The sequence below is a fragment of the Elaeis guineensis genome, chromosome 5 (genome assembly GCF_000442705.2).
Source record: "Elaeis guineensis isolate ETL-2024a chromosome 5, EG11, whole genome shotgun sequence".
In the NCBI taxonomy this organism is placed as follows: Eukaryota; Viridiplantae; Streptophyta; class Magnoliopsida; order Arecales; family Arecaceae; genus Elaeis; species Elaeis guineensis.
Window position 1 is genome coordinate 119,755,676 of NC_025997.2, and position 25,354 is coordinate 119,781,029.

The window sequence follows — 25,354 nt, forward strand, 5'->3', positions numbered from 1 at the left end:
TCTTGGGGCCACATGACAATTTGCTGACCTTGTGGCATTTTCTTCAGTGCTGGCTTGGCATGGTTCCTATTTTACTGCCGAACTCCATAACAGATATGGTTGTGTCATCAGTACTAAAAGTCATCTTTTCTGACTGACTATTGGCATTATATTGAGGTGCATATATACAATGTTTTACACATCACACTAATGTATTTCACAGGTAACTTGTTTTGCAGCATCAACAAGGCATGCTAATCTTCTTGACTTCATTTTCTCTTGCACAATAATTGATGCCCAGGGCAGGTTGAATAATGAATTCTGATGGTTGCTTCAGTCTGCATAGCCTTAATGTTTTGATATTTTTACACCCCAGATACATAACCTTGATTATTTTTGGTGAACTGATTTGTTCTATTGTAGGTTATGTATTACTCTTACGTATGTTATGGGTAATCTGCTGTACGGGGCCAGGACAGGTTGAATAATTGTGACAGTCACTTCAGTCTGCATAACATAATAGTTTTGATATTTTATACCCGTAACATGTAAGCTTGATTATTTTAGGTGGGCCGGTTTGTTCTATTGTATGCGATGCATTGCTTGTGTAAATCACAAGTAAAATTATTGGGTGGGATTAGCAAGTCATGATGATCCTATTGACTTCCTTTGCACAACGATTGATATTGAGGGGCCAGGACGGGCTGAATAATGAGTTGTGATCATCACTTAGCCTGCATAACCTGAATGTTTTGATATTTTTATACCCCTGGTATGCAACCTTGATTATTTTAGGCGGACTGGTTTGTTTATTGTAGGTTATCCGTTACTCTTTATGTATTTTGTGGGTCAATTGGTGGGTGGGATTAGCAAGTCATGATAGCGTATTCACTTCATTTAATACCTTGGGGCCATGACAGGTTGAATTATGAGTTGTGATCGTTACGTCAGTCTGCATTGCCTGAATTTTTTGATAATTTTTTGTGCCCCTGATTTGTAACCTTGATTGTTTTAGATAGATTGGTTTGTTATGCGTTACTCCTGCATGTTTCACAGGTGAACTGTTGTGTGGGGTTTGCAGGTCATGATAATCCTATTGACTTCTCTTGCACAATGACTGATACCCGAGGGCAACATAGGTTGAATAATGAGTTGTGATTGTCACTCTGGTTTGCATAGCCTGAATGTTTGATAATTTTATACCCCTAATATGCGACCTTGGTTATTTTAGGTGGATTGGTTGTTCATTGTAGGTTATGCATTACTCTTACATATTTTGCGGTTAAATTGCTACGTGGGATTAGCCAGTCATGATAGTCCTCCCATGTACCTCATTCTCTCGCACACAACAATTGATATACAGGAGCCAGGACAAGTTGATTGATGAGTTGTGAAGTTGTGATCGTCACTTCAATCTACATAGCCAGAAGGTATTGATATTTTTATCTGATACGGAAGCTTGATTATCTAACAGAACATTTTTTTCTGTTGTAGAAAATGCAAAATTAAGTTTGGAAGCTCATGAAACTTCGCTTGTCTACCAGCATGTTCAGTGCACGTTGGTTATGAAAATAGGGATATGGTAATTGAGTCGCTCGTGCTGGACACACGTGCGTGAACACCTGCTTATAAGTCGCCCATGTAACTACTTAACTACTCCCTTAATTCAAATGCTCATTATGAAAATTATTTTGATGCGTGGAATACATTGATTTCGACCGACTTCATCATTTCCTACCGCTAGCATCCGGCACGTACATGTTTCATCCGGGAACGAATTTAATAGCGTTACGGCGTTGCAGATCCGCAAGGCTTGGCATGCGTGGGCATCGATTTGGTGGACGGTACGTCTTGACCAGCTGGCGAGGAGGAGGGCTACGTGGCATCTTGTTATTCCATCTACTCGGGGGACCTCAAGCCATGCTGTCCACAGAATCCGCATCCAGAGAAAATTATCAACCAAAGCACGAATCTCTAATTCCATTTGAATGTGTTTAGCATCCTCAGCCAAAGCGCGAATCTCATGCAGTGGATACGGAACGTGAACTTGATCCCATCTTCCAAATTCCAGGCACCCAACACTCCCACGCTCACCAACCGTTCCACACTTGTCTTGGTGCGTAACAGCGTACAACGAGCAAGGCCTACTCTCCCCTCCCTTTCTTCCTCATCCGTTTGGCCGACACCCTGTATTGAATTGTTAACTTCTTGTTGTCTAATCATTTACATCTTTCTGACTTTTCCTGTCTGTAAGTAGAATCTGCTGTAACTACAATAGCAATGGATGTTTTAGTGGTCCGCTTCTTTCTTTTCTCTTTCTTCTTGTATAAGCTTTCTCATTTTATTTGGACAAATCCTAGGTCCATGTAACACCACACATAATGTTGATGTAGATAAGTACCAAGGAGTCTATATCCTTTTCTAAGATCTATATGCTTTTGGTATAGAAACAATGGTGTTTCCAAAAGATGAGGAAAATTTTCTCTAGTAATTCAACCTCGGTAGCATCAGCTAAGAAGTTAAATATCTAGCTTATAGTTGTAGTACTTGCAATCCGATTTGCACAACCATATGGAATTCCACTTGGGACAGGACGACGTCAAGAATTGTGCGCCACGGAATTAGCAAATAATAGGTCAGCTTGATGGTTAACTTTTCACATACCCGGCAACTGTTGGCAAGGGGGCAAACTCCAAGAAATGTGTTTGCTAAACTTGTGACTTCATGAAGATTCAAAGTATAAACACATCTTTATCCCATGATTGTGTTTCCTGCTTCCACTTCATGTTCTTCATTCGTACTTCCTTTTTTCAAATGTATGAGGAATTGGCTGGCATAGGTCATCATGCATAATAAAAAAAAATTTGAGCAATATGCAAGTCTGATGACCAAATCAATCAAGACTACTTGGCATTGTTGATTAGGTCAACATTCTAGCAATATTTTACTTAATCCTTGGTTCAGACAAAAAGGAAATACACATGGTCTATGTAAATCCTAGCAGCATATGATGCAATGAGAATCTGTAAGATATTAAGATCAATTTACGTTATCTTGTAACATTTTTTCTAGCTAGTAAATTTGATGAGCTAAACTTAGAGGTGCCCTGTGAAAACTAGGCAAAGAGATGTAGTGTGACATTTTCATCTGCACGCTTCTTAAGTCTTAATCCTGATGTTGAGATGGAAGAAGAAAAATTCTTGATATTCTCCTTGTTGAAGCTTATAATTTTCCAGGCTTCTCTGAAATTGTTTGAATTCCGATGATGATTGGGGATTTCTTTTCAAATTCAGGAATCAGTCAGGCTATATATGTTATTTATTGCTAGAAATTTGTTAATATCTCCTTCTAATTATCAACAGATTATCCAAACTACATCTCCAAAGCATGACAGAGACATCTCAATCTTGTAGTGGAGGGATGCATTCGGTTGCAAAATTTCTTGATGAAAGTTGAGGCTTCAGTTCCTTTAGGAAGTAACCATATTTTTAGAAGTTGAACCAAATTCATTTATGTATGAATTAAAGGTGGCAATTTATAATCCGACTCACAAACAACCTGCTTTAAATAGGTTTGAATTTGGTATAAATAGGTTTGGATCATAAATGAATCAACTTGTTTAGACTTGTTTAATAAATGGATTGGGTGCAGATCTCAACTTTAACCTGTTTTAGTCAATTTAATAATTGAATCAGGTTGTTATAATCCATTTAACCTGTTTAAAATCTGTTTAGAACCTACTTCATTTGTTTTTCACCGATTTAACATATTTAACCAACTTAACTTGACCTATTTAATAAATGAATTATGTGGGTCAGGTTGGGTTACTTATTTAATAAACAAGTCGGATTTAGATTTGAGTTTTTGATCCATTTAGTAAATAGATCAGGTTCGAGTTAACACATTTGATCCGATCTGCATTCAACTGGACCCGCTCGATTGTCACCCCTAGTATGAGCTCACAAACGTATCAACTTGTGCTCTTAACATAGGCCTCTTGAATATTCATCTTCTTCCTAGCCCCTTAATTTTGACAGTGCAATATGCTTATCATCTACTTCTTTCTTCCCATATCAACTGATTTTAGCTCTTTGCTCTAAAAATATTTGATTATGCAACTTGTATAGAAATTAATTTTGTACTTGTTGTGGACTCTAAATCATTATATCCTCTTACATAAGACAACATATGGTATCTGCAGCTATTCACCGTGTGCAAGAACTTTCCAAAGCAATCAAATTATCTAACCATTCCCCTCATTGTAGATCTGGTGATCCAGAAAATTGTTCTGAAATTCACCTTATGTTGTCCATCACTCAGAACAATTGAAACATAGAAGCTTACTGCCTTGTTTACTGGAAAGAAAAGGCTAAATGTGCAAGAAGTTGTTTGATTTAATGAAAGAAAAGCAACTCTTTCTCCATAGCTGTATTAGACCTTACTACATTCTCTTCCTCCTTAATATGATCTCTTGGCTTGTGTGAATTTTGCTACAATACTGTCTACATGTTTCATAAATTGCTGAAATGACAATCTAGCATCTGCCCATCATCAATCAGGCTGGTCGATTTAAATGTAATCTCATACTAAAAAAATCTAAATGTTACACAAAATAACCAACTATTGTTAGCCTTATTTGTTGGGTCCATCAATTTGCTGCTCTATTGAGCACTCTCCTAATTGATGTCCTTTTTCACTGATTCTTCTCTGTTACATACTGGTGGAGGGAATGAAATTCTTCTATAGATTTACTTATTATGATTGACAATTATCTGATATTCCTCTATTAAAGCTCTTCGGCATAGAGTATTTCTCCTTGTACCATTTCAGATGTACTAGCACATAATAACAGCTGCCTCCATAGCCTACCTTAATGAAACATCCACCAATTTCATTTTGGAACTGCCATCAGCCAGTACTTCACAGTCAAATTAGGTTATATTATATATTTTTAGCAGATTCCAAAACAATTTATATTGCTTGCTTTGCGAGGAATACAATGATACACAATTACACATACTATAAACCTAAAAAATACATGCACTAAAGAGGTTATTTCAAATGCTTCTGAGACAAAGCATTTCAGCTTTAGAAGTGTCAATCAGGTCTCCTTACAGTTTTTTCTACTGCCATTGCCTCCACATAAGAAAACATAACATAGGACTAGTATGCAATTTCTCTTCTTCTTAAAGCTGCAAGTAACATAGACTAAAGAGTAAATTTGAATTAGCGTTGAACTCTTATGGCTCTTTACTCAGAAGAGGTCCTTGTAAATCCCAATCGACCCGAGGGAAAGATTGAAAAAAGAGAAGATTGGGTTTGAAAATCTGGTAAATCTATCATAATGAAGGAATTAGCCACTTTGGTGGTATTTTTGACAACCATCAAACTTAAGCCAGTCTTTCCAACTAAAGTCAATCCCCATTTTTCTCTCACATCTTGCTGAGTTTGGCTTCTGCTTTTGAAAAATCAAGTCCTTATAAAGAATTCCATTAGAAATCCATGGAAATTGAGAGAGAATTTTTTTATCTAGTCTAAATGTCTAATGGTTGGCATTCTCAAAAACAATTTTTTTCCATGGTCCTTTTCTTCTTCGAACACCTTTTTTGGTGGTTTGAACTGCCTAATGCAAGCTTTTGTGGGGTTGGCTGGCTACCATCATATCTAGCAAGCAAGTAAAATTATGAGGGATTAGTCAGTCTTCTTAGGGAAAAAAAACCTTGTAACTGTCAAAACTTTTGCCAATTGTCAAAAGAAAAATCTTAAGAACCAAATGAAATCTCATTCATTAGTCTTATGCTCTTGATTCTCTTCCGATAGAGCTAAAGGAAAGGGCCAAAACATCTTTTTTTTTTTTTGTTTCTGGTCAAACTTTCAACAAGATCCTGTCTCAATCTAACAACTCTTAAGATGACTTCTTTTCTAACCCTCGAGATTTTTGCATTGTTAGAAATGCGGTCCATGAACTTTGATGAGTTGTCTGTTTTCTTGTTTCTATCCTTGAGGCATCGAGTACTTCAAAAAAAGTCTTCGACTCATCGGTCAAATTTGCTTTTGCAGCTGATTTCCATTCTGGTTATCCATGTACCATGACTTCTTCATTCAATAATTTTACTTCCATCTAGATGGTTGGCCTTTCAATGTTAAGGTAGTTCATCAAAGTTGATCACTTTTACTGTTGGTCTAATGCCAAGTTTACCTTTAAATAGTTGTCATCAATAAGATTTGGGTCCATTGGTTGGCTTCCTCTCCTTGGTGCATGTGAATGTATTGAAGAAAAATTCGAGTTCAAACCCAAAAGGTGGCATTCCGGCAATCTTTCTAAAATAATCCCCTAGAAATAAACATTGCTTAAATTATATGAAACAAGACATTTCTTGCTTTTGTTTCATCCACAGCTATTCAAATACAGCTTCTCTTCTGAGGCCCATGGTTTAAACTTCGAATAATGCCCTTTCTCTAGTGTTAATTAGCACAACACATGCGAATTACTTAATCCAGCACTGCCTACTCACACATCTCAAACATCATTTCATCTTGACCTCCCAAGACCAGCATAATTGAAATCTTCGAGTGCTTCGAGTACTCGGAGATGTGTTGCATTTTGGATTAATACTGACATAAAGAAGTCATTACCTGTATCTTTATTTCGATGTTTCTTCTTATGTAATGCTTAAGGGGTCCAGTCCAATTTGATATGAATGGCATGTATGAGAACTTCTAGGCAACTAATCCACTTTTCTCTTTCTAAATGGGTCTTGCATCAGACAATGCCCCAAGAAAGTAAAACATATGCAATGTTGCCACACTGAAATGGACAGCTAGCTTCATGTGGTTGTGTCTATAAAATATTAAAGTGTGTCTTATCTTTCTTTAGATTTGGGGGTCATCAAACTTGTTCTCTCTTGCACGCAAATAAACCTCTTTTCCCCTCCATCACCGGAGGAGCACATGATATGATAATAACCCTCTGGCAATATGATTGGACTAACAAGGAGGACGATAGGTGGAACAGAGGCCTCTCTGATCTCATAATGGTCCCAACAACATGAAATGAATCTGTTGTTCATGGATGTCTCATAGCTTTTTGGAGGATCCCCACATTACCTACTCTAAAGCATGGCAAGCATTACATGTCCTTCAACTTTCTTTATGGGGTGGCATGCAGAAGATATAAAGCTTCTTCCTCTCCATGCATCTGAGTTTGGACTAATGTTTTTGAATAAAATAGTTGAAGGCCAAGCAAAAGTAATGACCCATTTACTTCTATCAATTGGAATATCTTGGTGAGCTTGGTTGAGCAATGAACAAGAAAGAATTTTTTTTTTCGATATGATGGCTATAAAATTCCTCCACAGCTACTACTTTCTTTTTCCATGTGCTCATTCCTTCCTTCAGCTTCTTGCTTTGTTGGGGCTAATAAATATAGGACTAAAATTTGGTGACCAAAAACTTGAATCTATCAAATGTCCAGTAGGAGATGGCTAGGTGCAACCAGGTCAGCAGCATTGCTTAGTGGCATCATTTGTTAAATTCACAACTTGTGGACAATTCTTCATCAACATCATAGGTAATTACATTGTAACAATTGAACTCCAACCACTCACAAGCTTGATGAGGCTGACATCAATATTTTGTTTAAGCTTGGTTTGGCAACTAATTGAGCTTGTAATAAAAAATTGAGCTTAGCTTTCTTCTAATTATTCAACTAGATTTAAAAAATTAACTTAGACTAAGTATGCAAATTGGCCTAAGTTTGAAAAAAATTATATTCTATACTGTATGCATCATATGCTGATACATGCCACCGGTCATAAACGCCCATAGGAATGGTGTATGCAGTGTAAAGTATAATTTCTTCGAGGCTTGGTCAAAAAATTTGGCTCCAGTGGACTTGCACTGATCTGGCGTGACTTGCACCGGATGCAGGTGACCAGTTCGCATCAACCATGAATGTTTTTGATTCTACATTTCTTAGCCTAATGATTTGTCATGACCCACTGATGGCCGAATTAATAGAAGATGTTTGGAAGAACGAAGCAATCGATACATTCCAGCTTTGAATTCATTTGGTCGTTCCCCACTGGGTATTTGATGATTTGACCGTTATTAAATATTCAAAATTATTGCCATTTCCTACGGAGGGCCAAGATCTCCTGACGGAACTATTAAAGAGATGCTTGTGAACGTATAATTTCCCAAACGAGAGAGAGAGAGAGGGCGCGGGGGCGGGGGAGGAGGGGGAGAGAATGGCAATAATGAGGAGAGCATAAGAAGAATTTTTGAAAAAAGAACGTTGAGTTTTTCTTTAAATAAAATAAAATTGGAGTCGTTGTCGGCGTTGTTGCGGTGTTTAATTTCTCGCGTTCTTTTGAAATTATATCACGTAATAGCGATATTACATAGATGAGTCTTCGCAGCAGGCTGATAGAGATGGACGGCCGTGATGGGAATCATTCGCACGCCCAATAAAAGTGGGGCCCACAAGCAAAACTCTAAGGACCACCTCATCGGTGGCTTCTTGGCATAATTTGGGGAAGTGTGAGATAAATATTACTGATGCTTATATCACCGGCATAATTTCATCTTTTTCCTACCTTGGAGGAGTACCAATGCCAACTAGGTGTAATTCCAACTTCTTTTCAGATCTAGCGAAGTATTAGCCAAGTTATAATAGCTGTGGTATCAACAAAGTATAATTTTAAAAAAATTATTGGTTATAACTTTTCGATCACGAAAATTTTGGATCATTCAATAAAATATCATTATTTTATTTAATAAAATAAAAAAATTAATTAAAATTGAATTCGAAATGGCTAACCATTGGTAACTGTATGCTTTATTTTCATTCATATTTTTCAATCGAGTGAAAAGATTCAAAATTTTTAACCATCAAATGTTATGATGATATTTTATCGGGTGGTCCAAAACTTATTTGGTAGAACAGTTTTAACCAATAATTCCTTCTAGTTCTGTGCTTGGATAAATTAATGAGTTTGAGCAAAGCTTCAATTAATATTGAAATTGGTTGGATATTTTTTTATCTTTTTCTTAATTGAGTATTAGCAACGCTTTGGTGATATCAATGCCGTTTGTTAATTTGTGCTTTCCAAAATATTACGTGACAGTAAGAGTAACCACTATTAATTATTTGGATATGTGAATAAAATTATTATCAGCCACTATGCTGATAAGTAACTGTGAGAACTGATCCCTTTCAATGTGGTTCGCACTGAAGCCGGCATCCTTCGTCGATTTCAATATAAATCGAAAAAAAAATCTCGGAGAAAGGGAGAGACAAAGCCGTATTCAACTAGAATAGGAGATCCTTATTCTAAGTCGATCCATGGCCGGTGAAGGGGGAAGAATTGAGATGGGACACGCTGGTGAGGCCCGATGTTAGCCGAGGGAGATTGGATCAATCTCACCCTTTTTCTTCTTCTTCTTCTTTCCCATCTCCGACGGCCACCATGTGATCGTGCCGAGTGTCACCACCCCTCTAGAAACCCTAGCTCTTCTTCCCAAGCCCTAACATACCTGTGCTGAGGGACTTTGGATAGGAGAACCGCTGGAAGTCCACCTCATCGGCTGCTACTGTCATCGTCATCGTCTCCGGTAAGTTCTCTCTTCTCTCTTTTTTTCTTTTTGGCCCTAGGGTAGAGCCTCTTCTTTTTTTTCGATGCAGTCCCCGATCATCTTTGGCCGACTGCCGTCTCCGGCTATCGTCGCGCTGCCGCCCTCAGTCGGTTTGACTACTTCAATGTTGAAATCCCCATCTCCAGTTGACCTCCATGAAAACCCCAGAGGTTTTGGTTTTGATAAAGAGAGAGAGAGAAACAGAGAAAGGAAAGAAAGAAATAGAGAAGAGAAAGAGAGAGAGAGAGAGAGAGGGAGAGAGATGGGTTTAATCGGGCCTTTTTGTTTGGACCCAACTCAGTTGAGTCTGGATCAACTCGAATTGTATAGATTCATTTCAGAAATTTAACTTAAATCTAGACTTAGACCCGGACCAGATTGAGAGTATCTTTCTATTTCATCTCAATTTTCTTCGATTTGAAAATTAATTAAACCTAGTATTTATTTATGCTAGAGCCTTTATCATTGGAAGAACATCAGATCTAGAGATCGGACTAAGAATATTATAGAATTTTGGATCTGATCAATTATATTTTTTTTTTATCTCTGAGTTATTTTGTGCATATTCATGTGTTTAAAATTAGATTCTATAAATAAAAATTATTTTAATATTTAAAAATTTAGAAATATTTGAAAGTATGTATTTATGTATGAAAAGTAATTTAAAATGTTGGATCAAGTATGGCATCATTTTTGCATGATTTCGAACTTGGAAAGAGATGAGTTCTTGATTTTAATAATTGCATGATCTTTAAATTATACATATTTTTTGTACAATTCTTGGATAAAATTATTCTTTTATTTTCTGAAAATGAGGTGTGAAAAGCTTGGTTTGACATTATTATGAAAAACTGGTACGATGATATATGAGAGAAATTGATTACTATGAAAATTATAAAAAAACCTCTCTCATTGACTATAATTCGGATCTAGCCAACGGGACTGATTGTTGGCAACATGTCAGAAATATGTTTCTTTCGGACTTAGCCAGTCGGGACTGATTGCTGGCAGAGCTAGTTCTTTCGGGCCTAACCAGTCGGGGCTGATCACTGATATACGTTGATACGTTGCATGTATATTTCAGAACTAGTCTCTTTGTCTTGTCATGGGGTTAATCGTGGCCGTGTGAATCAGAACTAGTTCTTTTCAGAATTAGCCAGTCGGGGCTGATCACTAGCATACGGTGATGCATCACGTGTTTATTATTCAGGGGCTAGTCTCTCTCGAGGAGTTTATCATGGTCGTAGTCACCAAAGACTGAGAGGAGATTTTTGGATATTTATTAAATTGCACGGCATGTTTCAAAAAAAAATATCTTGTTACATATTATTGTTATATGGTAAACTGAGAGGAGATTTTTGGATATTTATTAAATTGCATGGCATGTTTCAAAAAAAAATATCTTGTTACATATTATTGTTATATGGTTATCTTTCTGATAATTAGTTATGCTTCAGAGATGTTGGTAATTTACTGAGTCCATAAAACTCATATATTTTTTTATTTTTTTAGATACAGAAGAATTTTATTGGACTTGGGATCGAACAGTGAGGTGCATAGCAGGCCTGTCATATTCTTTAGAATCTTGTCTTAAGAAGTATGCAGCCATTACATGTCCGATCTGAATGTTGGATTTGAGACGTGACAGTAATAAATAATAAAATGTTATCAAGTTATTCAATTTTTTTTTTACTAGGTGAATATGTGAAATTGAAATGAGGAAGCCATTTGGTTTTAGTGGTCCGTGAGTGCGAGTTTTCACAAAATGTTGGTGCTGTTCATTGATCTTAAGTCGAAGCCAAGCATCTTGAAATGTGCATTGGTTACGATATGGTGAACATGTTGCTCGGAAGCAAGTTTATTGATGCTTGTGGCCAATGAAAATTTCTTCTTCTCAGCGAGATTATCTTGAATTTCAGTCTTTAAAAAAAAAAAAAATCAAACACTAGACATCATTTTACCATGCCCATCTTTATAGGGCTAGCAAAAAGCATTCATTTGTATGTTAATTAATAGGAGAGGAAGTATGGATTGTAATGGTCTTGTCTATTTTATGTACTTGCACATTTAATTGGTGCACTTTCCATGTATCCACTACTTTAGGATGCTTTGATTAGTAAGGACATCTATTAAAAGAAGATGAAAACGGGGCATCTCATAAACAAGAAGTATTTTTATTAATAAAAATATATTACTGGAGCATCCAACAAATAAAAGTCCTAGAAATTGTGAACACATGATTGAAATAATTTATACTATAATAATAGAGAGAGAAAGAAAGAGAGCGTAATAACACTTAAATTGCTGTTTTACATAAAGAGAGACCTTAAAAAGGTCATTAGTTTGATATTGCAAAAGTAATGCCTAAGAGGATGATTTTTATGTGTTATGTCATGCATGGGGGATTGGTATAACTTATGAAAATTGATGTATTATACTAAAATATAATTAAATATTGAGTTGGCAAGTTAGCATTTAGCGAACCTAACAAATTTTTCATATATATTTAACTATCACTCTAAAGAGCCTTCAAGCTGCAAATTTGTTGCCTTACTACTGCATTCTACATCTCAAGCAGCAACTAAAGTTTGGCTGTTTACAGAGCACCATATTTGATGATTATGACAGTATATATCAAGATGCAAAATATCATGCAAGATTTTGATGAACTTTTCAATTCATATACACTTGGTGCATATCTAGGGGAAGTGTTTGTAGTTTTAGCATCCCCAAACAGTTCTTTAATAAGAGCGATTATTGGTTGGATCAGATCTACTGTTCAACTGATGAACTGGTCCAATTGTGAAGCAGCATGCAGAAAATCAGATCAATTGGTGGATTAGTTCAATCACGAAGTAGCATATACAAAATTAGACAAAATGAAAAAGCAAGTAATACATATCTGTTTGTGAATGCTCTCTTATATAGATTGGTCCATCACTTGAGCAGCGAATCTGATTCAACCAATAATTAGTACCTCAATAAGCTTTGGAAGGAGTTTTTATTCCATGTGGCAGATGGAGATTGGCATAATAGATAAGGCTAGGCAAAGTGCCATGTTTAAGATCGGCCATTCATTTAGCGCCATGGAAGATGGGGTGGGAGAGGTGGAGAGAGAGAGCATGGGGGCAAGAATTCTTTATGCTGCGAAGGAAACGCGCGGTCCGTCTTCCTTATCCTTCATTGCTGTGGCCGGATAGTGGATATTGGATACTGGATACGATCGGATAGCAGTAACCAGCAGCGTGTCTCTGTCTACGTGTACCCGTTGGGACGCGAGAAGGAGGAAAAAAACATAAATCTCGAATATCGCGAGAAATTATTAAATGAGAACAATCTCGTGGCAGGTACGTAATATCTCTCTCTGTGGCTCTCGCTGCATTAAATAAGCCGTCACGGGGGAGCGAGAAAGGAGGGCAAAAGGCGGAACAAGAGAGTGAGGGAGCGCGCTCCAAAAGGAGAACGAGTCCACGGTAGAAGACGAAATAGAGTTGAGCCGTTTACTGATTACAACAAATAAGAATTCCCACCGAGGAATATTTGCGGGCGAGGAGGGACGGATGTTCTTCCTCGAACCACGATCTCCACCTCCAAAGCACCACAAACCCTAGCCCCGATGGAAGGTAAGTCCTTCTCCTCTCAAATCCTCTCTCTCTCTCTACCCGTCTCGCTCTCTCTCTCTCTCTCTCTCTCTGTGTCTTTCTTTGTTTTGTGTTTTTGCTTCAGCGAGAACGTATTGGTTACTGATGGAAAAATTGGAGCTTTGGTCTTCTTTTGTGCTTTTCTAATGATTTTTGGGGTTTTTTTTAATGTTAAAAATGGTTTTCCTTTTTTTTTTTTTTTTTTTTTTTTTTTTTTTGCGATCTGCCATTCTTTCCTGGGTTTTGTGTTTTTTGGCGAGAATTCGAAGTCAAGGGTGTGAATTTGTTGACTTGAGCAGTGGGAATCAGAGGTTGGGTGGGGAAAGGTGGTGTTTTGGGATATGAGATGGGGTTCCGGTGTCGTCGATTTCATCGGATTGGGAACTAGGATTTTAGATTTTGAGGGTGTTTTGTTGGTGGAAAATGTGATATGGATTCGTAAAGATACTTACTTTTTGAGATTTTCGAGGATTTCGTAGTCGGAAATTCGGTGTGTTGCGGAATTTAGTGGAGATGTTTTGCTTTGGGGAATTCTATTGGCTGAATTGATGTATGGGTACGTGCCGTGGAAATGTTTTTTGTTTTGATCACGTGTATAATCAGTAAATTGTGGCTGTCATGTTATAATCAATGGCCTCCAGCTCAACTTGTCACAACTCACAAGTATGAGGTGTCTTACCATTGACAGTTTCTGGTTCTAGATCAGGCAGCTGTGTTGGAAGATAACTATGATTTTTGTTGTGGCGGAGCAGTATCAGAGGCTAGTGACTGGGTACTTCTTTTATTTCTTTTTTCTTTTGTTTTCCTTTTTTTTTTTTCTTTTTTGGATAAGTTGGTTGGTCTGTTGTATTGTTGTCAACCAACTGAATAATTGGTCTGAAGTCTAAATGATGCTGCAGACAAAAGATTTTCTTTATAGATACCTTACATAGAAACACTTATCAATGAACCAGAAGTAGAGTAATGCTGATTCTTGGAAGTGGTGTCTTAATATCAGCTGAATTGAGTGCTTACATGAACAAATTTTGATTATCTGCTCCTACATGGCGACAATTCAAAACATCACCCAAAAAAACTAGCTACAAGGTATTATTCTGGGTTCCTTGGCATTGTATATGTACCCAAGATCTCCCCAACGCACAATCGAAATGGGACAAAATACATGCCCTTGGAGCCTTACATACTTCCCTATGTTCAATCTCTAGCGTTCTCACTTGGCTATAGATCCAAATCTAATTACAAAACCAATCAAATTTATTCACAAACACTGCGATCAGCCCGTGGTCAGTCCCAAATGGACTTGTATTGTCATGTCTCCTAATCCACATTGGTCATAAGATGGATCCGCTTTGATACCATATGCAATAACCCAAAATCTCATCCAAAAATGCTTGCCAAAAGGTGGGCCTGTATAAATTCATGCTTGCATAGGGTTTATATGAGGACACTAAGGTTTAAACGGGGGGAGTGTATGAGGATCCATGCCAGCATATGTTCAGACTTGTCAAATATTCCTTGGTTGAAGTGGAGCTCTAGGCTTGCAATTTTTGGTTTTGACTCTAGGCTGGGAGCTCCAGGGCCTCATTAGCCACACCAACCTTGTAAGCCACACTGGCCTTATTAGCCACACTATGAAATCAAATTAGAAAAGTAAAAATATTCTTATGGTGGTTAGACCTGGGTGAGATCATTTCTATGATGATTTTAGGTCTCAAGGGTCCACCTTGTGAAGAAAATGGACAATGATGATGATAATATCAAATTGGCTCTTTTGTTTCATTGTTCTTGATTGCCTGTCATGTTTCTTGTTACTCCTCCAAGTTAACTTGATTTTCTCAGCTATTCCGCTTGCTTGATCACCACATCTCATTTCTAGATTTGAGTGATCGAGTGGATGAGGAATTGTTTGAACTTTTATCTTTCTTGATGCGAGTTGTTACAAACCTTATTCTCAGAAAAGATGTTACGAATCTGGCATAGTTTGGCATGTTATTTGTGACTCTATTTATGCTGAAGCAGCAACGTAGGTTTATTTTTGGATTGTTGATTCACACTTAATAGGAAGGAAAATGAAGATGTGGACCATGATTAGGTGGTGTGTTGTGGTGGTGATAGGTTCAAACTTCAAAGTCTATGACGTGTATTCTGGTAGTTTTTTTGGATTGTCCTAAGATCACATCGTTTGTGTACATTATAAATTTTTGTGATTCATGCTATTATGGGGATTTCTAACCAATTAAGGGATTGGTTTTGGCTAATAGGGTCACTAAGTGTAGAGAAAGGGGGCATATGGTGATAAATTAAGATGTAGAAGGAATGAAGGATCATTCTAGATCGAGGCTAATGAAATTGTTGTAGACTCTAAATTCCTGGTGTTCTTATGCTACTTGATAACTTTGTTATAAGTAATGCAGTTGCTAAGGAGGCCATAGAAAGTCCCAAATATTGTTGAGTACTAAGATGCGGAAACCTAAGATCTTAGTAGCTAGAATCTTCTATTTTGGGTAAAGCCCACTTTGGAATTTTTTAAGAATCTCGAACTCACCATTTGCTTTGCTAAATACTTCCTTACCAAAAGTATTTTTAAAATATCCACTTCCTTGCACCTGCACTTGCACATCCTCTTAATTTTGGCAACCAAGCCTAAGATTCAAGGTTTACAAAACTAGTACTAGTACCTGTAGCCATTAAGTGCATGGTTTGTACAATACGTATTATATTGACATACTTATGCACGTTGATGCTGATTAGGTATCAGCAAGAATGAACGAGCAAGAAAGAGAGAAGGTGGGGGGGGGGGGGCAAGGACCTACCAAATATGGGGAGGTGGATTGGAAGATGAAGATCATCAATTGGGTGTCGAAGGTCATTGGTTGGGGGTTGGAGGTCATCAATCAGGCCCCAAAGTTTGTCGATTGGGTGCTGGAGGTCATCAATCGAGGTTTGGGGGTCGATGATCGGGGTTGGAAGTTGTCAGTTGGGGCCAAAGTCATTGGCGAGGTCCCCATGGCATGATCGAGGAAAATGAGGGGATTAAGAGGAGGGTGAGGTCGAGGGATTGGAAGGGGGAAGAGAGGGTGAGAGAGAGCCGATGGTTAATATTTCTAAGAGGAGAGAGAAGAGAGAGAAATAGATCAACCATGGTGTGGGTTCAAGGTTTCATAAAAGGGTTTGGTTCGGCTAGAGCAAATTGGGTCAGAATCATCTGGAACTATATAGAACTGGTTGGTTCAGCCCAGTTTAGATTGGTTCTAGTTCATTCTAAGCTTGTTTCCTTTGGGTGGCTGAACCATCTAGGTTCCTAGTCAGTTCAGTACACCTCGACCCAATTGGTTTGGGATGGTTTGGTGGACCTTGCTAAGATTCATAGTTGGTCATTGTCTCATATCAACCGATTATTGATCTAGGGTAATCAATCAAGGAAATATTAGAATTTCCACTTGAACCTTCAAGAAAAAATTGGTTATTGGGGAAGAAACAAGTTCTATTTTCATTCAATTAACTAGTGCAGCTTAGGTCCTGTCTAATCTTCGGTTGACTTTGTACTAATCAAATATATTGGCCAGCCCTCATAATGAAACATGTTTGTTTTGTTGTACACGAGCAATGCTAACTTATGTTTTAATATTTTATTAGAGCTGCACCGATTCATCTGAAGAAATGAATCTAGTTTCTTATCCACATGAGACAACTTTGCAGGACCAACTCGTGTTGAAAGTGGTTCATATCACTTGTTAGTCAACCGAACCCACTTACACAATCCATGCTTGAAGTCCTTAAGTTTTACCTTTTCCAGGTAATCCTGATATAATAACTATCAATCATTTACATAGAGATTGATCTCCTTAATAAATCAGATATCAGATTTAGAAGAGTTACAATCGAAAGATGTCAAACAAAGGTTGTGGAATTTATGGCTGAATGTTGCTTTTGATGCTTATAAAGGTTGAAAATCTTCATAATCGCTCCTCCAACCATCTAGACATGCTCCAACTTATTTCTTTTCATCTTGCATGGTACTGTTTTGCAACACATACAGTTGTTGAATTTTGCTGGTCATCAAGGATTATGGTTTTGTTCAATACCTGCTGTATTGACAGGGTACCAGCACTTGGCACCCTTAGCACTAATACCATGTCAAATCACTCACAAGCCATAAGGTGTGCAAACACCTTCCCCCACGCCACTTTTATTTTCACACTCTAAGCATATTAGGAGGGGATTTTTTAAGATTGAAGCCAAGGTTTTAAATCCCGTGGGATGGGGTTGACCCGATTTTTTTCATGTAATGGGATGCACCGCCGTCCTGTTCCGCATCGATACGGGACAGAGGATATCCCAAGGCGTCTTGATTGGGATGCTGGAACGCTAGTGGGACGGCCCTAGCCCGACACATAGAATGGTCCCCTGTATCGGTGTCCCGCGGGACGTCTTGTTGGGACTTGAATTCTTGATTGGAGCCCAATGGACTGCATGAAAGTGAAGGTGTGTCTTCTTGAAGCTTGAAAGCCATATGCCATTAAATTTCAATAAAAATGTGTCTTCAAATGGTGCTTGATTTCAAATTTTTTCCATATTTCTTCTATATTCTTCAATGCACAGACAGCATATATATTGATTTTATGGTGGATGACTGCCTTAGAATATTATTTTAATACATCAAATATGGTCCACCTAATTAGAAATAGGTTTAAAACAGCAAAAATAATTTTGAAAAAGACAAAATCCTCATGCAAAGCCAAAATTGGCCATGCCACAGCATGTGCTGTACCAACCCATATTAGGGTGGGTGCTGGCACTGGCTTTTAAGACCTTGCTTGTTATCTTCAGGTTTTCCAACATCAATTGATTCTGCTTTTTGTCATGATATTAGAAAAATAGAGTTTGTTTTTTGCATTATGAGCCATCAGCATCCTTGTAAAAATATGAAAAACTGATGTACATGTTACACTTCATATGAACTCTCTTAAACATAATGTTTCTTGCTAGAGAAATTGATCATGAACCGGTACTTAGCCCTTGTTGCCATTTGGGTTTTTGGATTCAGCCTGATGTGTATCAGGGTATGGGATTGATTTTGTTGGATTTGATTTTACATGGACCGGATAGCTTATAAGGTATATGATGCATAGTCTTATTTTGTACACCGCACTAGTGAAATTTTTGAGGACATGAAGGAAATTGTGCTTAATATATTTTTTACTAGATTGGGACTTTGACCCAGATCTGATAATACATGATTGAAATTTGTTGGATGTGGGGTAGGCGAGGGTCTTGACGGAAGACCTGATTTATAGCCCTGATGTATTTTTTTGATATCTGTACTGCTGCCCAGACCTGGACCAGAACCGATCTTTGGATGTGTGGGTCCTGATTTTTGGATTAGTAAGGTTGGCAAAATTTAAACCCAAATCCCCACTTACAGTTCTGGGTCAAGATGGAAGTACCTGAACCCGACCTGACCTAATATCACCCCTAATCGCGAAACACCACAATTAATGTGAAGATGCAATTTATTTCTTCACACATTGCGACAGTTGAAGACAATCTAACTTCTGATCACTCTTAGCTTTTAACCTACGTGGCCTTCCTTGTTGATCTGGCATATATTTGTCATTATCTTTGTCTACAAAATGCAATTGTTTATTGAAAAAAAGATTTACTCGTGGATATTAAGTAGGGGAGAATGAAGCTACCTTATTGGAAGATTTGAGCTTTTGCTCTTTAACCTTCTTTTTCTACTGTCTTAAGGCTTGCATTAGTTGACGAATAGGCATGTGACTGAGAAATTGGAACACAAACAAAATGAAATATAAATACATAAGCGTAGAAGCTAAGTGATCTCAAGACTTAACCAAAGCTATACTATATTACTCTGGACCAATTTTGTCAAAGGCACTCGAGGCACTTAGTTGAGGCAACGAAACCATTAAAGGTCTCAATAATCCTCGGGCTAGGTGGGTTTGCTTAGGTGATGCGTCGGTGAGAGCCTGGGATAAAGTGAGATGCATTCAGGAGAGCGCCTCTCCAATGTCCAGAACTATTTTTTCTAATCCCCTTCCATCCATTCTTTTAGAGCTCTTTCGCTTTTTTTTGATGTTCATTTTTCTCTATGGAGCCCTTATAAATATAAAGATCTACTCTAGGGTATTCAGCATTTTACATTTTTATGTTATGGGTTGTTTAGAAATTAGAATCATGAAACATGTTCTAGACGGTGGTGTTTTGTTGGCATATTTGAACTTTGAAGTTATTTTCGGATGTTTAGTGGTTTATTTTTGCCGACTGCCGTTTAAAACACGTTATAGAAAGGAATATGTTGATTTGATGATTTAAAAGATGTTAGGCATGTTATCTAATGTTTAAGATGATCATGACTTAGAATGCCAAAACATGAATAATTAATCTTATGATGGTTTTAGTCTTTGTCAATGTAGATGTATTTAATTTTAATGCAAATATTGAACTGTTAATATATTAATACCTCCCTTTCCTCAAGTGACCACCTTTTTGGTGCCAGCACCATTGGTGATATGGGAGTCTTGTTGCCTTAGGGGCACCTTTTGCTTTTGACAACCTTGCTCTAGACTGTACAGCCTTAGTTACCATCATCTTAAACTTGGATTTTAAAATTGCAATAGGATTAATAGAATATTTTTCCCGGACTCTTTGTTTTGATACAAAGTTTTTGATTTTTGTGTGGTTGATGTTTCAAGATTTTGGTCAAGAGAAGGTAAATTTATGGACCATCTGGATTTTGGACGGATGGAAGTTTGCTGTCAAGAAAGATGTTCTGGGACAAAGTTAGGAAAGGAAATAAACAATAAAGGAAATGGAACGGGGTAAATTTATCAACCATGTGGGCCAAGAGAGAATAGTGCATTTATACCCCATTTGGGTTTTCAAACTAATGGTAATTTGCTGTCAAGAAATATGTCTTGGAACAAAATTAAGAAAGGAAATAAAGGATAAAGGAAATAGAACCAGGTAGGTTGGGGTTTTAGGTTTCTTAGGTTCAAGGCTATTTTTATGAGCCTTATCTTAAGGTTCTAATGAGAAAAGAGAGATTCAGTGTCGGTAATACTGATTTTGTTGAATTTTTGAAAGTTAAAAGATAAGAGAGATATATGAAGGAATATGTGGGTAGGGTTTTCTAGAGGATGGGGATTAGTTTCATTCTGTGGCTGAAAAGGTGTGCTGATGAACTGTAGCCAATGAATGACTCATGTGCACCCTTAGATCTTAATTTTGGGATATAATTATCTGAAATCTTGTATGTGGTTGATTTTAATTTGCTGCAACATTTTCTCCAAATGCTTGGAACATTGAGATGAGACTTACTGTAGGTAGATTAATATGACGATGGAGCATGTTTTTCATAGTAGCAGTTATTCAAGACTTTTTAGTCTCTCAATGCAATTGGTTGATATGTTCAAGATTATTTGTTGTGCCAAATGTTCGTACGGAGCTTCATTTTCATCTGACACTTAATAGGAATTGTTGGTGTACAAGGATCTGAAAGTCCGATCCCATTTTGTTGGATGAATGTTGACACTTGTGCTTTTACGATATGGTTCTCAATGTAATCAGGTTTAATGCTGATTTTTAATGATGCAAATGTGCTGCCTCACTTAAATTTGATCCTTGTAATCCTAGGGCAGTAACAAGCGAATGTGGCGGAGCATTTATTCTGAGTATCAATTATAAGAACTGTCTCCAGGATCATCTTTATATTGAGAAACCAAATGTAGGCATCTGTAAATCAGTTTGACCTTAGTATCAGAATATAATCACAAGTTATTGTAGCATGTTATATTTCCATATCTTAATGGCCACATGTGGATGCTTTTTGATGCATATTTTTCTCATTTACCGATTGATGGGAGAAAAAAAAATATTTTCAGAAGCATCTTTCCATCAATCAATGAAAAATACAATGGATGAAGATAGTGTGATGGAAGCTCAATCTAGATAAAGGAACACTACGAGGATTTTATCATAGAAACCATATATTCACTTGATACGACAGGATGATGTCTCAAATAACCAGGAGAGTGCAAGGGTGTGGAAGAGGGAGAGGAAGCGATGGAGGCTTCAGAGTCTCACTGATCAATGGAACATGTTACAAAGGATAACAAAAGCAGTTTTAGATGGGCAAATGACATGAGAGTAATGTGTTTAGTGCATGTCAGATTTAGTGGATCCCATGGTCACATATTTGTAATGATAGCTGTTACCGATACTTTTTAAGTTGTTTCTTTCTGTCAATATCTAGTTTGAACCCGCAACAAATACTTTGAGATTTTTGCGGTTGGATTAACTTTTGCAAGCTCTCTTTTTCTCAGAGTTGTTGGTTATTCCCTGTTTATGCACCTTTAATCATCTGGGAAGTTTATAAGCTCCCACAATGTGGGCATGATCACTGCTTCTTGAAATTTGGAATTTCAATTTCATAATTTCAGTCATGTTCAATTCAAGTTGTTGATGCACTACTGGTGCATTACATCAAGAGCTTAAGTAATTTTTCAATGCTTCATCTTTTGCTAGGTGGGTCCCCGGAATGTGCTTCAGTTGGCTCTGGGCCAAAACGGTCGAGTGCATCATCACATGGTAGGCCCCGGGGTTCATCATCTTCCAGCTGCAAGAATTTTCTTCAGAAATTTGTGGATAGTGAGATTTTGACAGCAAACCTTGAAGATTGGTTTTCAGGAATATCCAAAGAATCCGGATTCAGGAAGCCTGCCTTTGATGTTCCTTTTGAGCTCACAGAACTTCAGAATTTTGATTATGCTCTAGAAGGTGTTTCTTTTCACCAGTTTATACGAATGCCAAACACTTTCTATGCATCAACATCTGATGCTGTTGAAGCAACAGCACATCTTGCTATTGAAGATTTTCTACATGCTAGTGTTAAAGGCTTGTGGGAGACCTTTTGGAGTCCTGATGAACCTGTACCTTTTTCAGTTGCCTGTATACACAGTACAAGTTCCAAATTCTATCCAGCAGAGAAGGCCATTGCCAATGGAAAGCTTGAAGGTCTTTGTGCAACAGCCATATTGCTCAAGAATAGTTGGCATTCTCATGGGAAATGGGACCACATTGTTGAATTAGCTCTGTTGAGGCCTGATATTGGGAGTCTTTCAATGCAGAGTGACTGGCGGCCTTCCCATGCCATTCTGGGGGAAGCGCTGTTTTTTGCTCTCCGTGTTCTATTATCACGAAGCCTCAGCAGATCATCAACTGTTCTTCGCAATTCAAATTGTGTTTTTGTGCTTCTTGTTGATTCACAATATGGTGGGGTGGTAAAAGTTGAAGGTGATGTGAGTAAGTTGGACTTTGATGTTAATAGTGTATATGAATGTGCGGCTGAATGGATAAAAGAACATGCCAGAATTACTGTTTCTCCCATTGATCGAATTTGGAACAAGCTTGGGAATGCCAATTGGGGTGATATCGGAACTCTACAGGTTCTTCTCGCAACTTTCCACTGTATCATTCAGTTTTGTGGAATGCCAAAGTATTCACTTGAAGATTTAGCTACAGAACATAGTTCCCGTCTACAGAGTCGAAGAACAGAAAGGCGTTTGGTAGATACACGTACAAATGGAAATGGGTTGTTCCGTTTCCAGCAACACAACCATTCCTCTGAAATTGTCGAGGTCCAAGAAGAATCTGTAAAATTTGAATCTGAAGGAACTCTGAAGCTAGAAAAAGGCTCAGTTTTGTGGATGGAAGACACAAACTGGCAGAAGGGTTTCCAGATTAATGAAGTGTTAGCTGATGGTGAACTTCCAATTTATGTTGCGACTCCTGTGGAAGAACAAGGAAAGGCACTTCTATTATATGTTGGTTCTAGTCCAACTCATTTGGAACCTGCATGGGAGGATATGAATTTGTGGTACCAGGTTCAGAGGCAGTCTAAAGTGTTGACTTCAATGAAACAGAGGGGATTGTGCAGCAAGTACGTTCCCCAAATGGTTGCATCTGGACGCATAATTCATCCTGGTGAATGTAACAAACCAAGCTCTGGTGGAAACTGCGGTCATCCATGGTGTGGTACCCCCATCCTGGTCACCTCTCCTGTGGGTGAGACAGTTTCCAATTTGATAAGAAATGGTTTATTTGGTTCTGAGGAAGCTCTCAGGTGCTGCCATGACTGCTTATCCGCCCTGGCAACTGCATCCTCTGCTGGAATCAGGCATGGGGACATCCGTCCAGAGAATGTGATCCGTGCGAGTAATGGCGTCAGGCATCCCTTTTTTGTACTGATTGGGTGGGGTCATGCAGTTCTTGAAGAAAGGGATCGCCCATCAATGAATCTTTTCTTCTCTTCTACATATGCTCTCCAGGAAGGAAAACTATGTGCAGCATCAGATGCCGAGAGTCTTATCTATCTGCTATATTTTTCATGTGGTGGCGTATTCCCAGAGTTGGATTCAGTTGAAGGGGCACTTCAGTGGAGGGAAGTGTCATGGTCAAGAAGGGTTATACAGCAGAAGCTTGGGGATGTGTCAGCAGTGCTGAAAGCCTTTGCTGATTATGTGGACAGCCTCTGTGGGACTCCATATCCAATGGATTACGAGATATGGTTGAGAAGGTTGGGAAGAACAATTAATGAAGATCATGGGAAGGAGATTGATGCGTCAAATTAGACTGTTAAGTGCAACTGGATGGTTGTCCCCTTTTAAATATGCATGACATTATCACTGCCTGCATCCTTGGATTGTTCATTTGAAGGCCTTCAAAATGTCTGAGCTTTAGTGGTCAATTTTTGATCGTTCAGAAGTTTGAAAGGGATCGAAATATATAGCGACCACAGGTCATCAATCCAAGAAAGGGCTTCCAGGATTCCAGATGATCCGTTAATCGAGTCTCTAAAGGACTATCACACGAATCCACTGGAATCTGCATTTCATGGAATTTTTTTAGTTCCAAGCATCTTGATGAGATTTCTGGTCGATTAGTTAGAAAGCTGCGGGATAAGGTTCCTGAGCTAATGCCATGCATGAACTACTTTATCGAGGCCAGTGGCTACTGTTTTCTGAGTTTTTGGATGATTCGTTACTTTTTAGTTCAGGCATTCTCATATTATCTTCATGAACCATTTTGAGTTGTTTGGATCAGCACTGAAGACGAGCCCCAGTTCCATCTTCAGCTGACTTCTATCCGTACTCCGAATGGCCTTTGGTTTAGGCAAAGTTTTTTGTGATTAAATTTATTTTCACTATTTATTTGTCTTGGGAAAGAGTAGCTGGAGTGATTTGTGGATGAGGTATAATTTTTTGAGATACTTATCATTCAATGGGTGTGTCATTCAGTACTAACCACACCCCATTTCTGTAAATGGTTATCTTGTTTAATTAAAGTTTCCACTCTGTGGCTAGCATTGTTTGGATCAGCAGGAGTAATCACTTGGAGCGAGTTTTCTTGTACCATGTGGATGATAGCACCTATTTTGTTGCCACATCTAAAAGCAATTCCACATGTTAGAAGCTAGCCAATAGCTTCTCCCATCTGATCCTTTCGGTGATGGTGATGAAGTCACTTCCATTTCGTTAGGAAGATGAAATGATGAGAAGAAAGAAAAAAAAAAAAAAAAGAAAGAGAGAGAAAAAAAAAGGGTCAAATTTTAAAATTTTTATTAAAATAATATTTATTTAAAAAAAATTATTCAAATAATATTTTTTTAAAATTATTTATGAAAATACTGTGTATAATAAAATTGTTCTATCATAGGATAATTTTCTATGCTGATTTATCATTGTTAATGCCAGCTTAGGGGTACAGGTGGGTGTCGTCCTACAATGAGATGATTTTATAAATCGCTCTACTGTAGGGTGATTGTGAAATGATTTTATAAGTCGCTCTACTGTAGGATGATTGTGAAATGCCCTCAGCTTTCTTCTATGGCACAGTAGCAATCTAACACAGGGACGACCCTTGTTGTGCCATAAGCCAACACAAAAAGTCTTTTTTTATAACTACAGCAAGGATCGACCCATGGATTATCCCTCGACACAAGGGTCGTGCCATGGGTCGCCTCTTTTTGCATGTCAATCTCAGAACGTCCGTGCCAACGTCCTATCCAAAAGGAGACA

General features: G+C 37.9%; 1 protein-coding gene across 1 annotated transcript; it reads left to right on the forward strand.

Moving 5' to 3' along the window:
• The first annotated feature begins 12,995 nt into the window (after nt 1-12,995).
• Nucleotides 12,996-24,654, forward strand: LOC105045510 (uncharacterized). Its single transcript, XM_010923820.4, has 2 exons — nt 12,996-13,238; nt 21,804-24,654. The coding sequence occupies exons 1-2, from the start codon at nt 13,232-13,234 to the stop codon at nt 23,906-23,908; spliced, it is 2,112 nt and encodes a 703-aa protein (XP_010922122.1). The 5' UTR covers nt 12,996-13,231; the 3' UTR covers nt 23,909-24,654.
• The last annotated feature ends 700 nt before the right edge of the window (nt 24,655-25,354 follow it).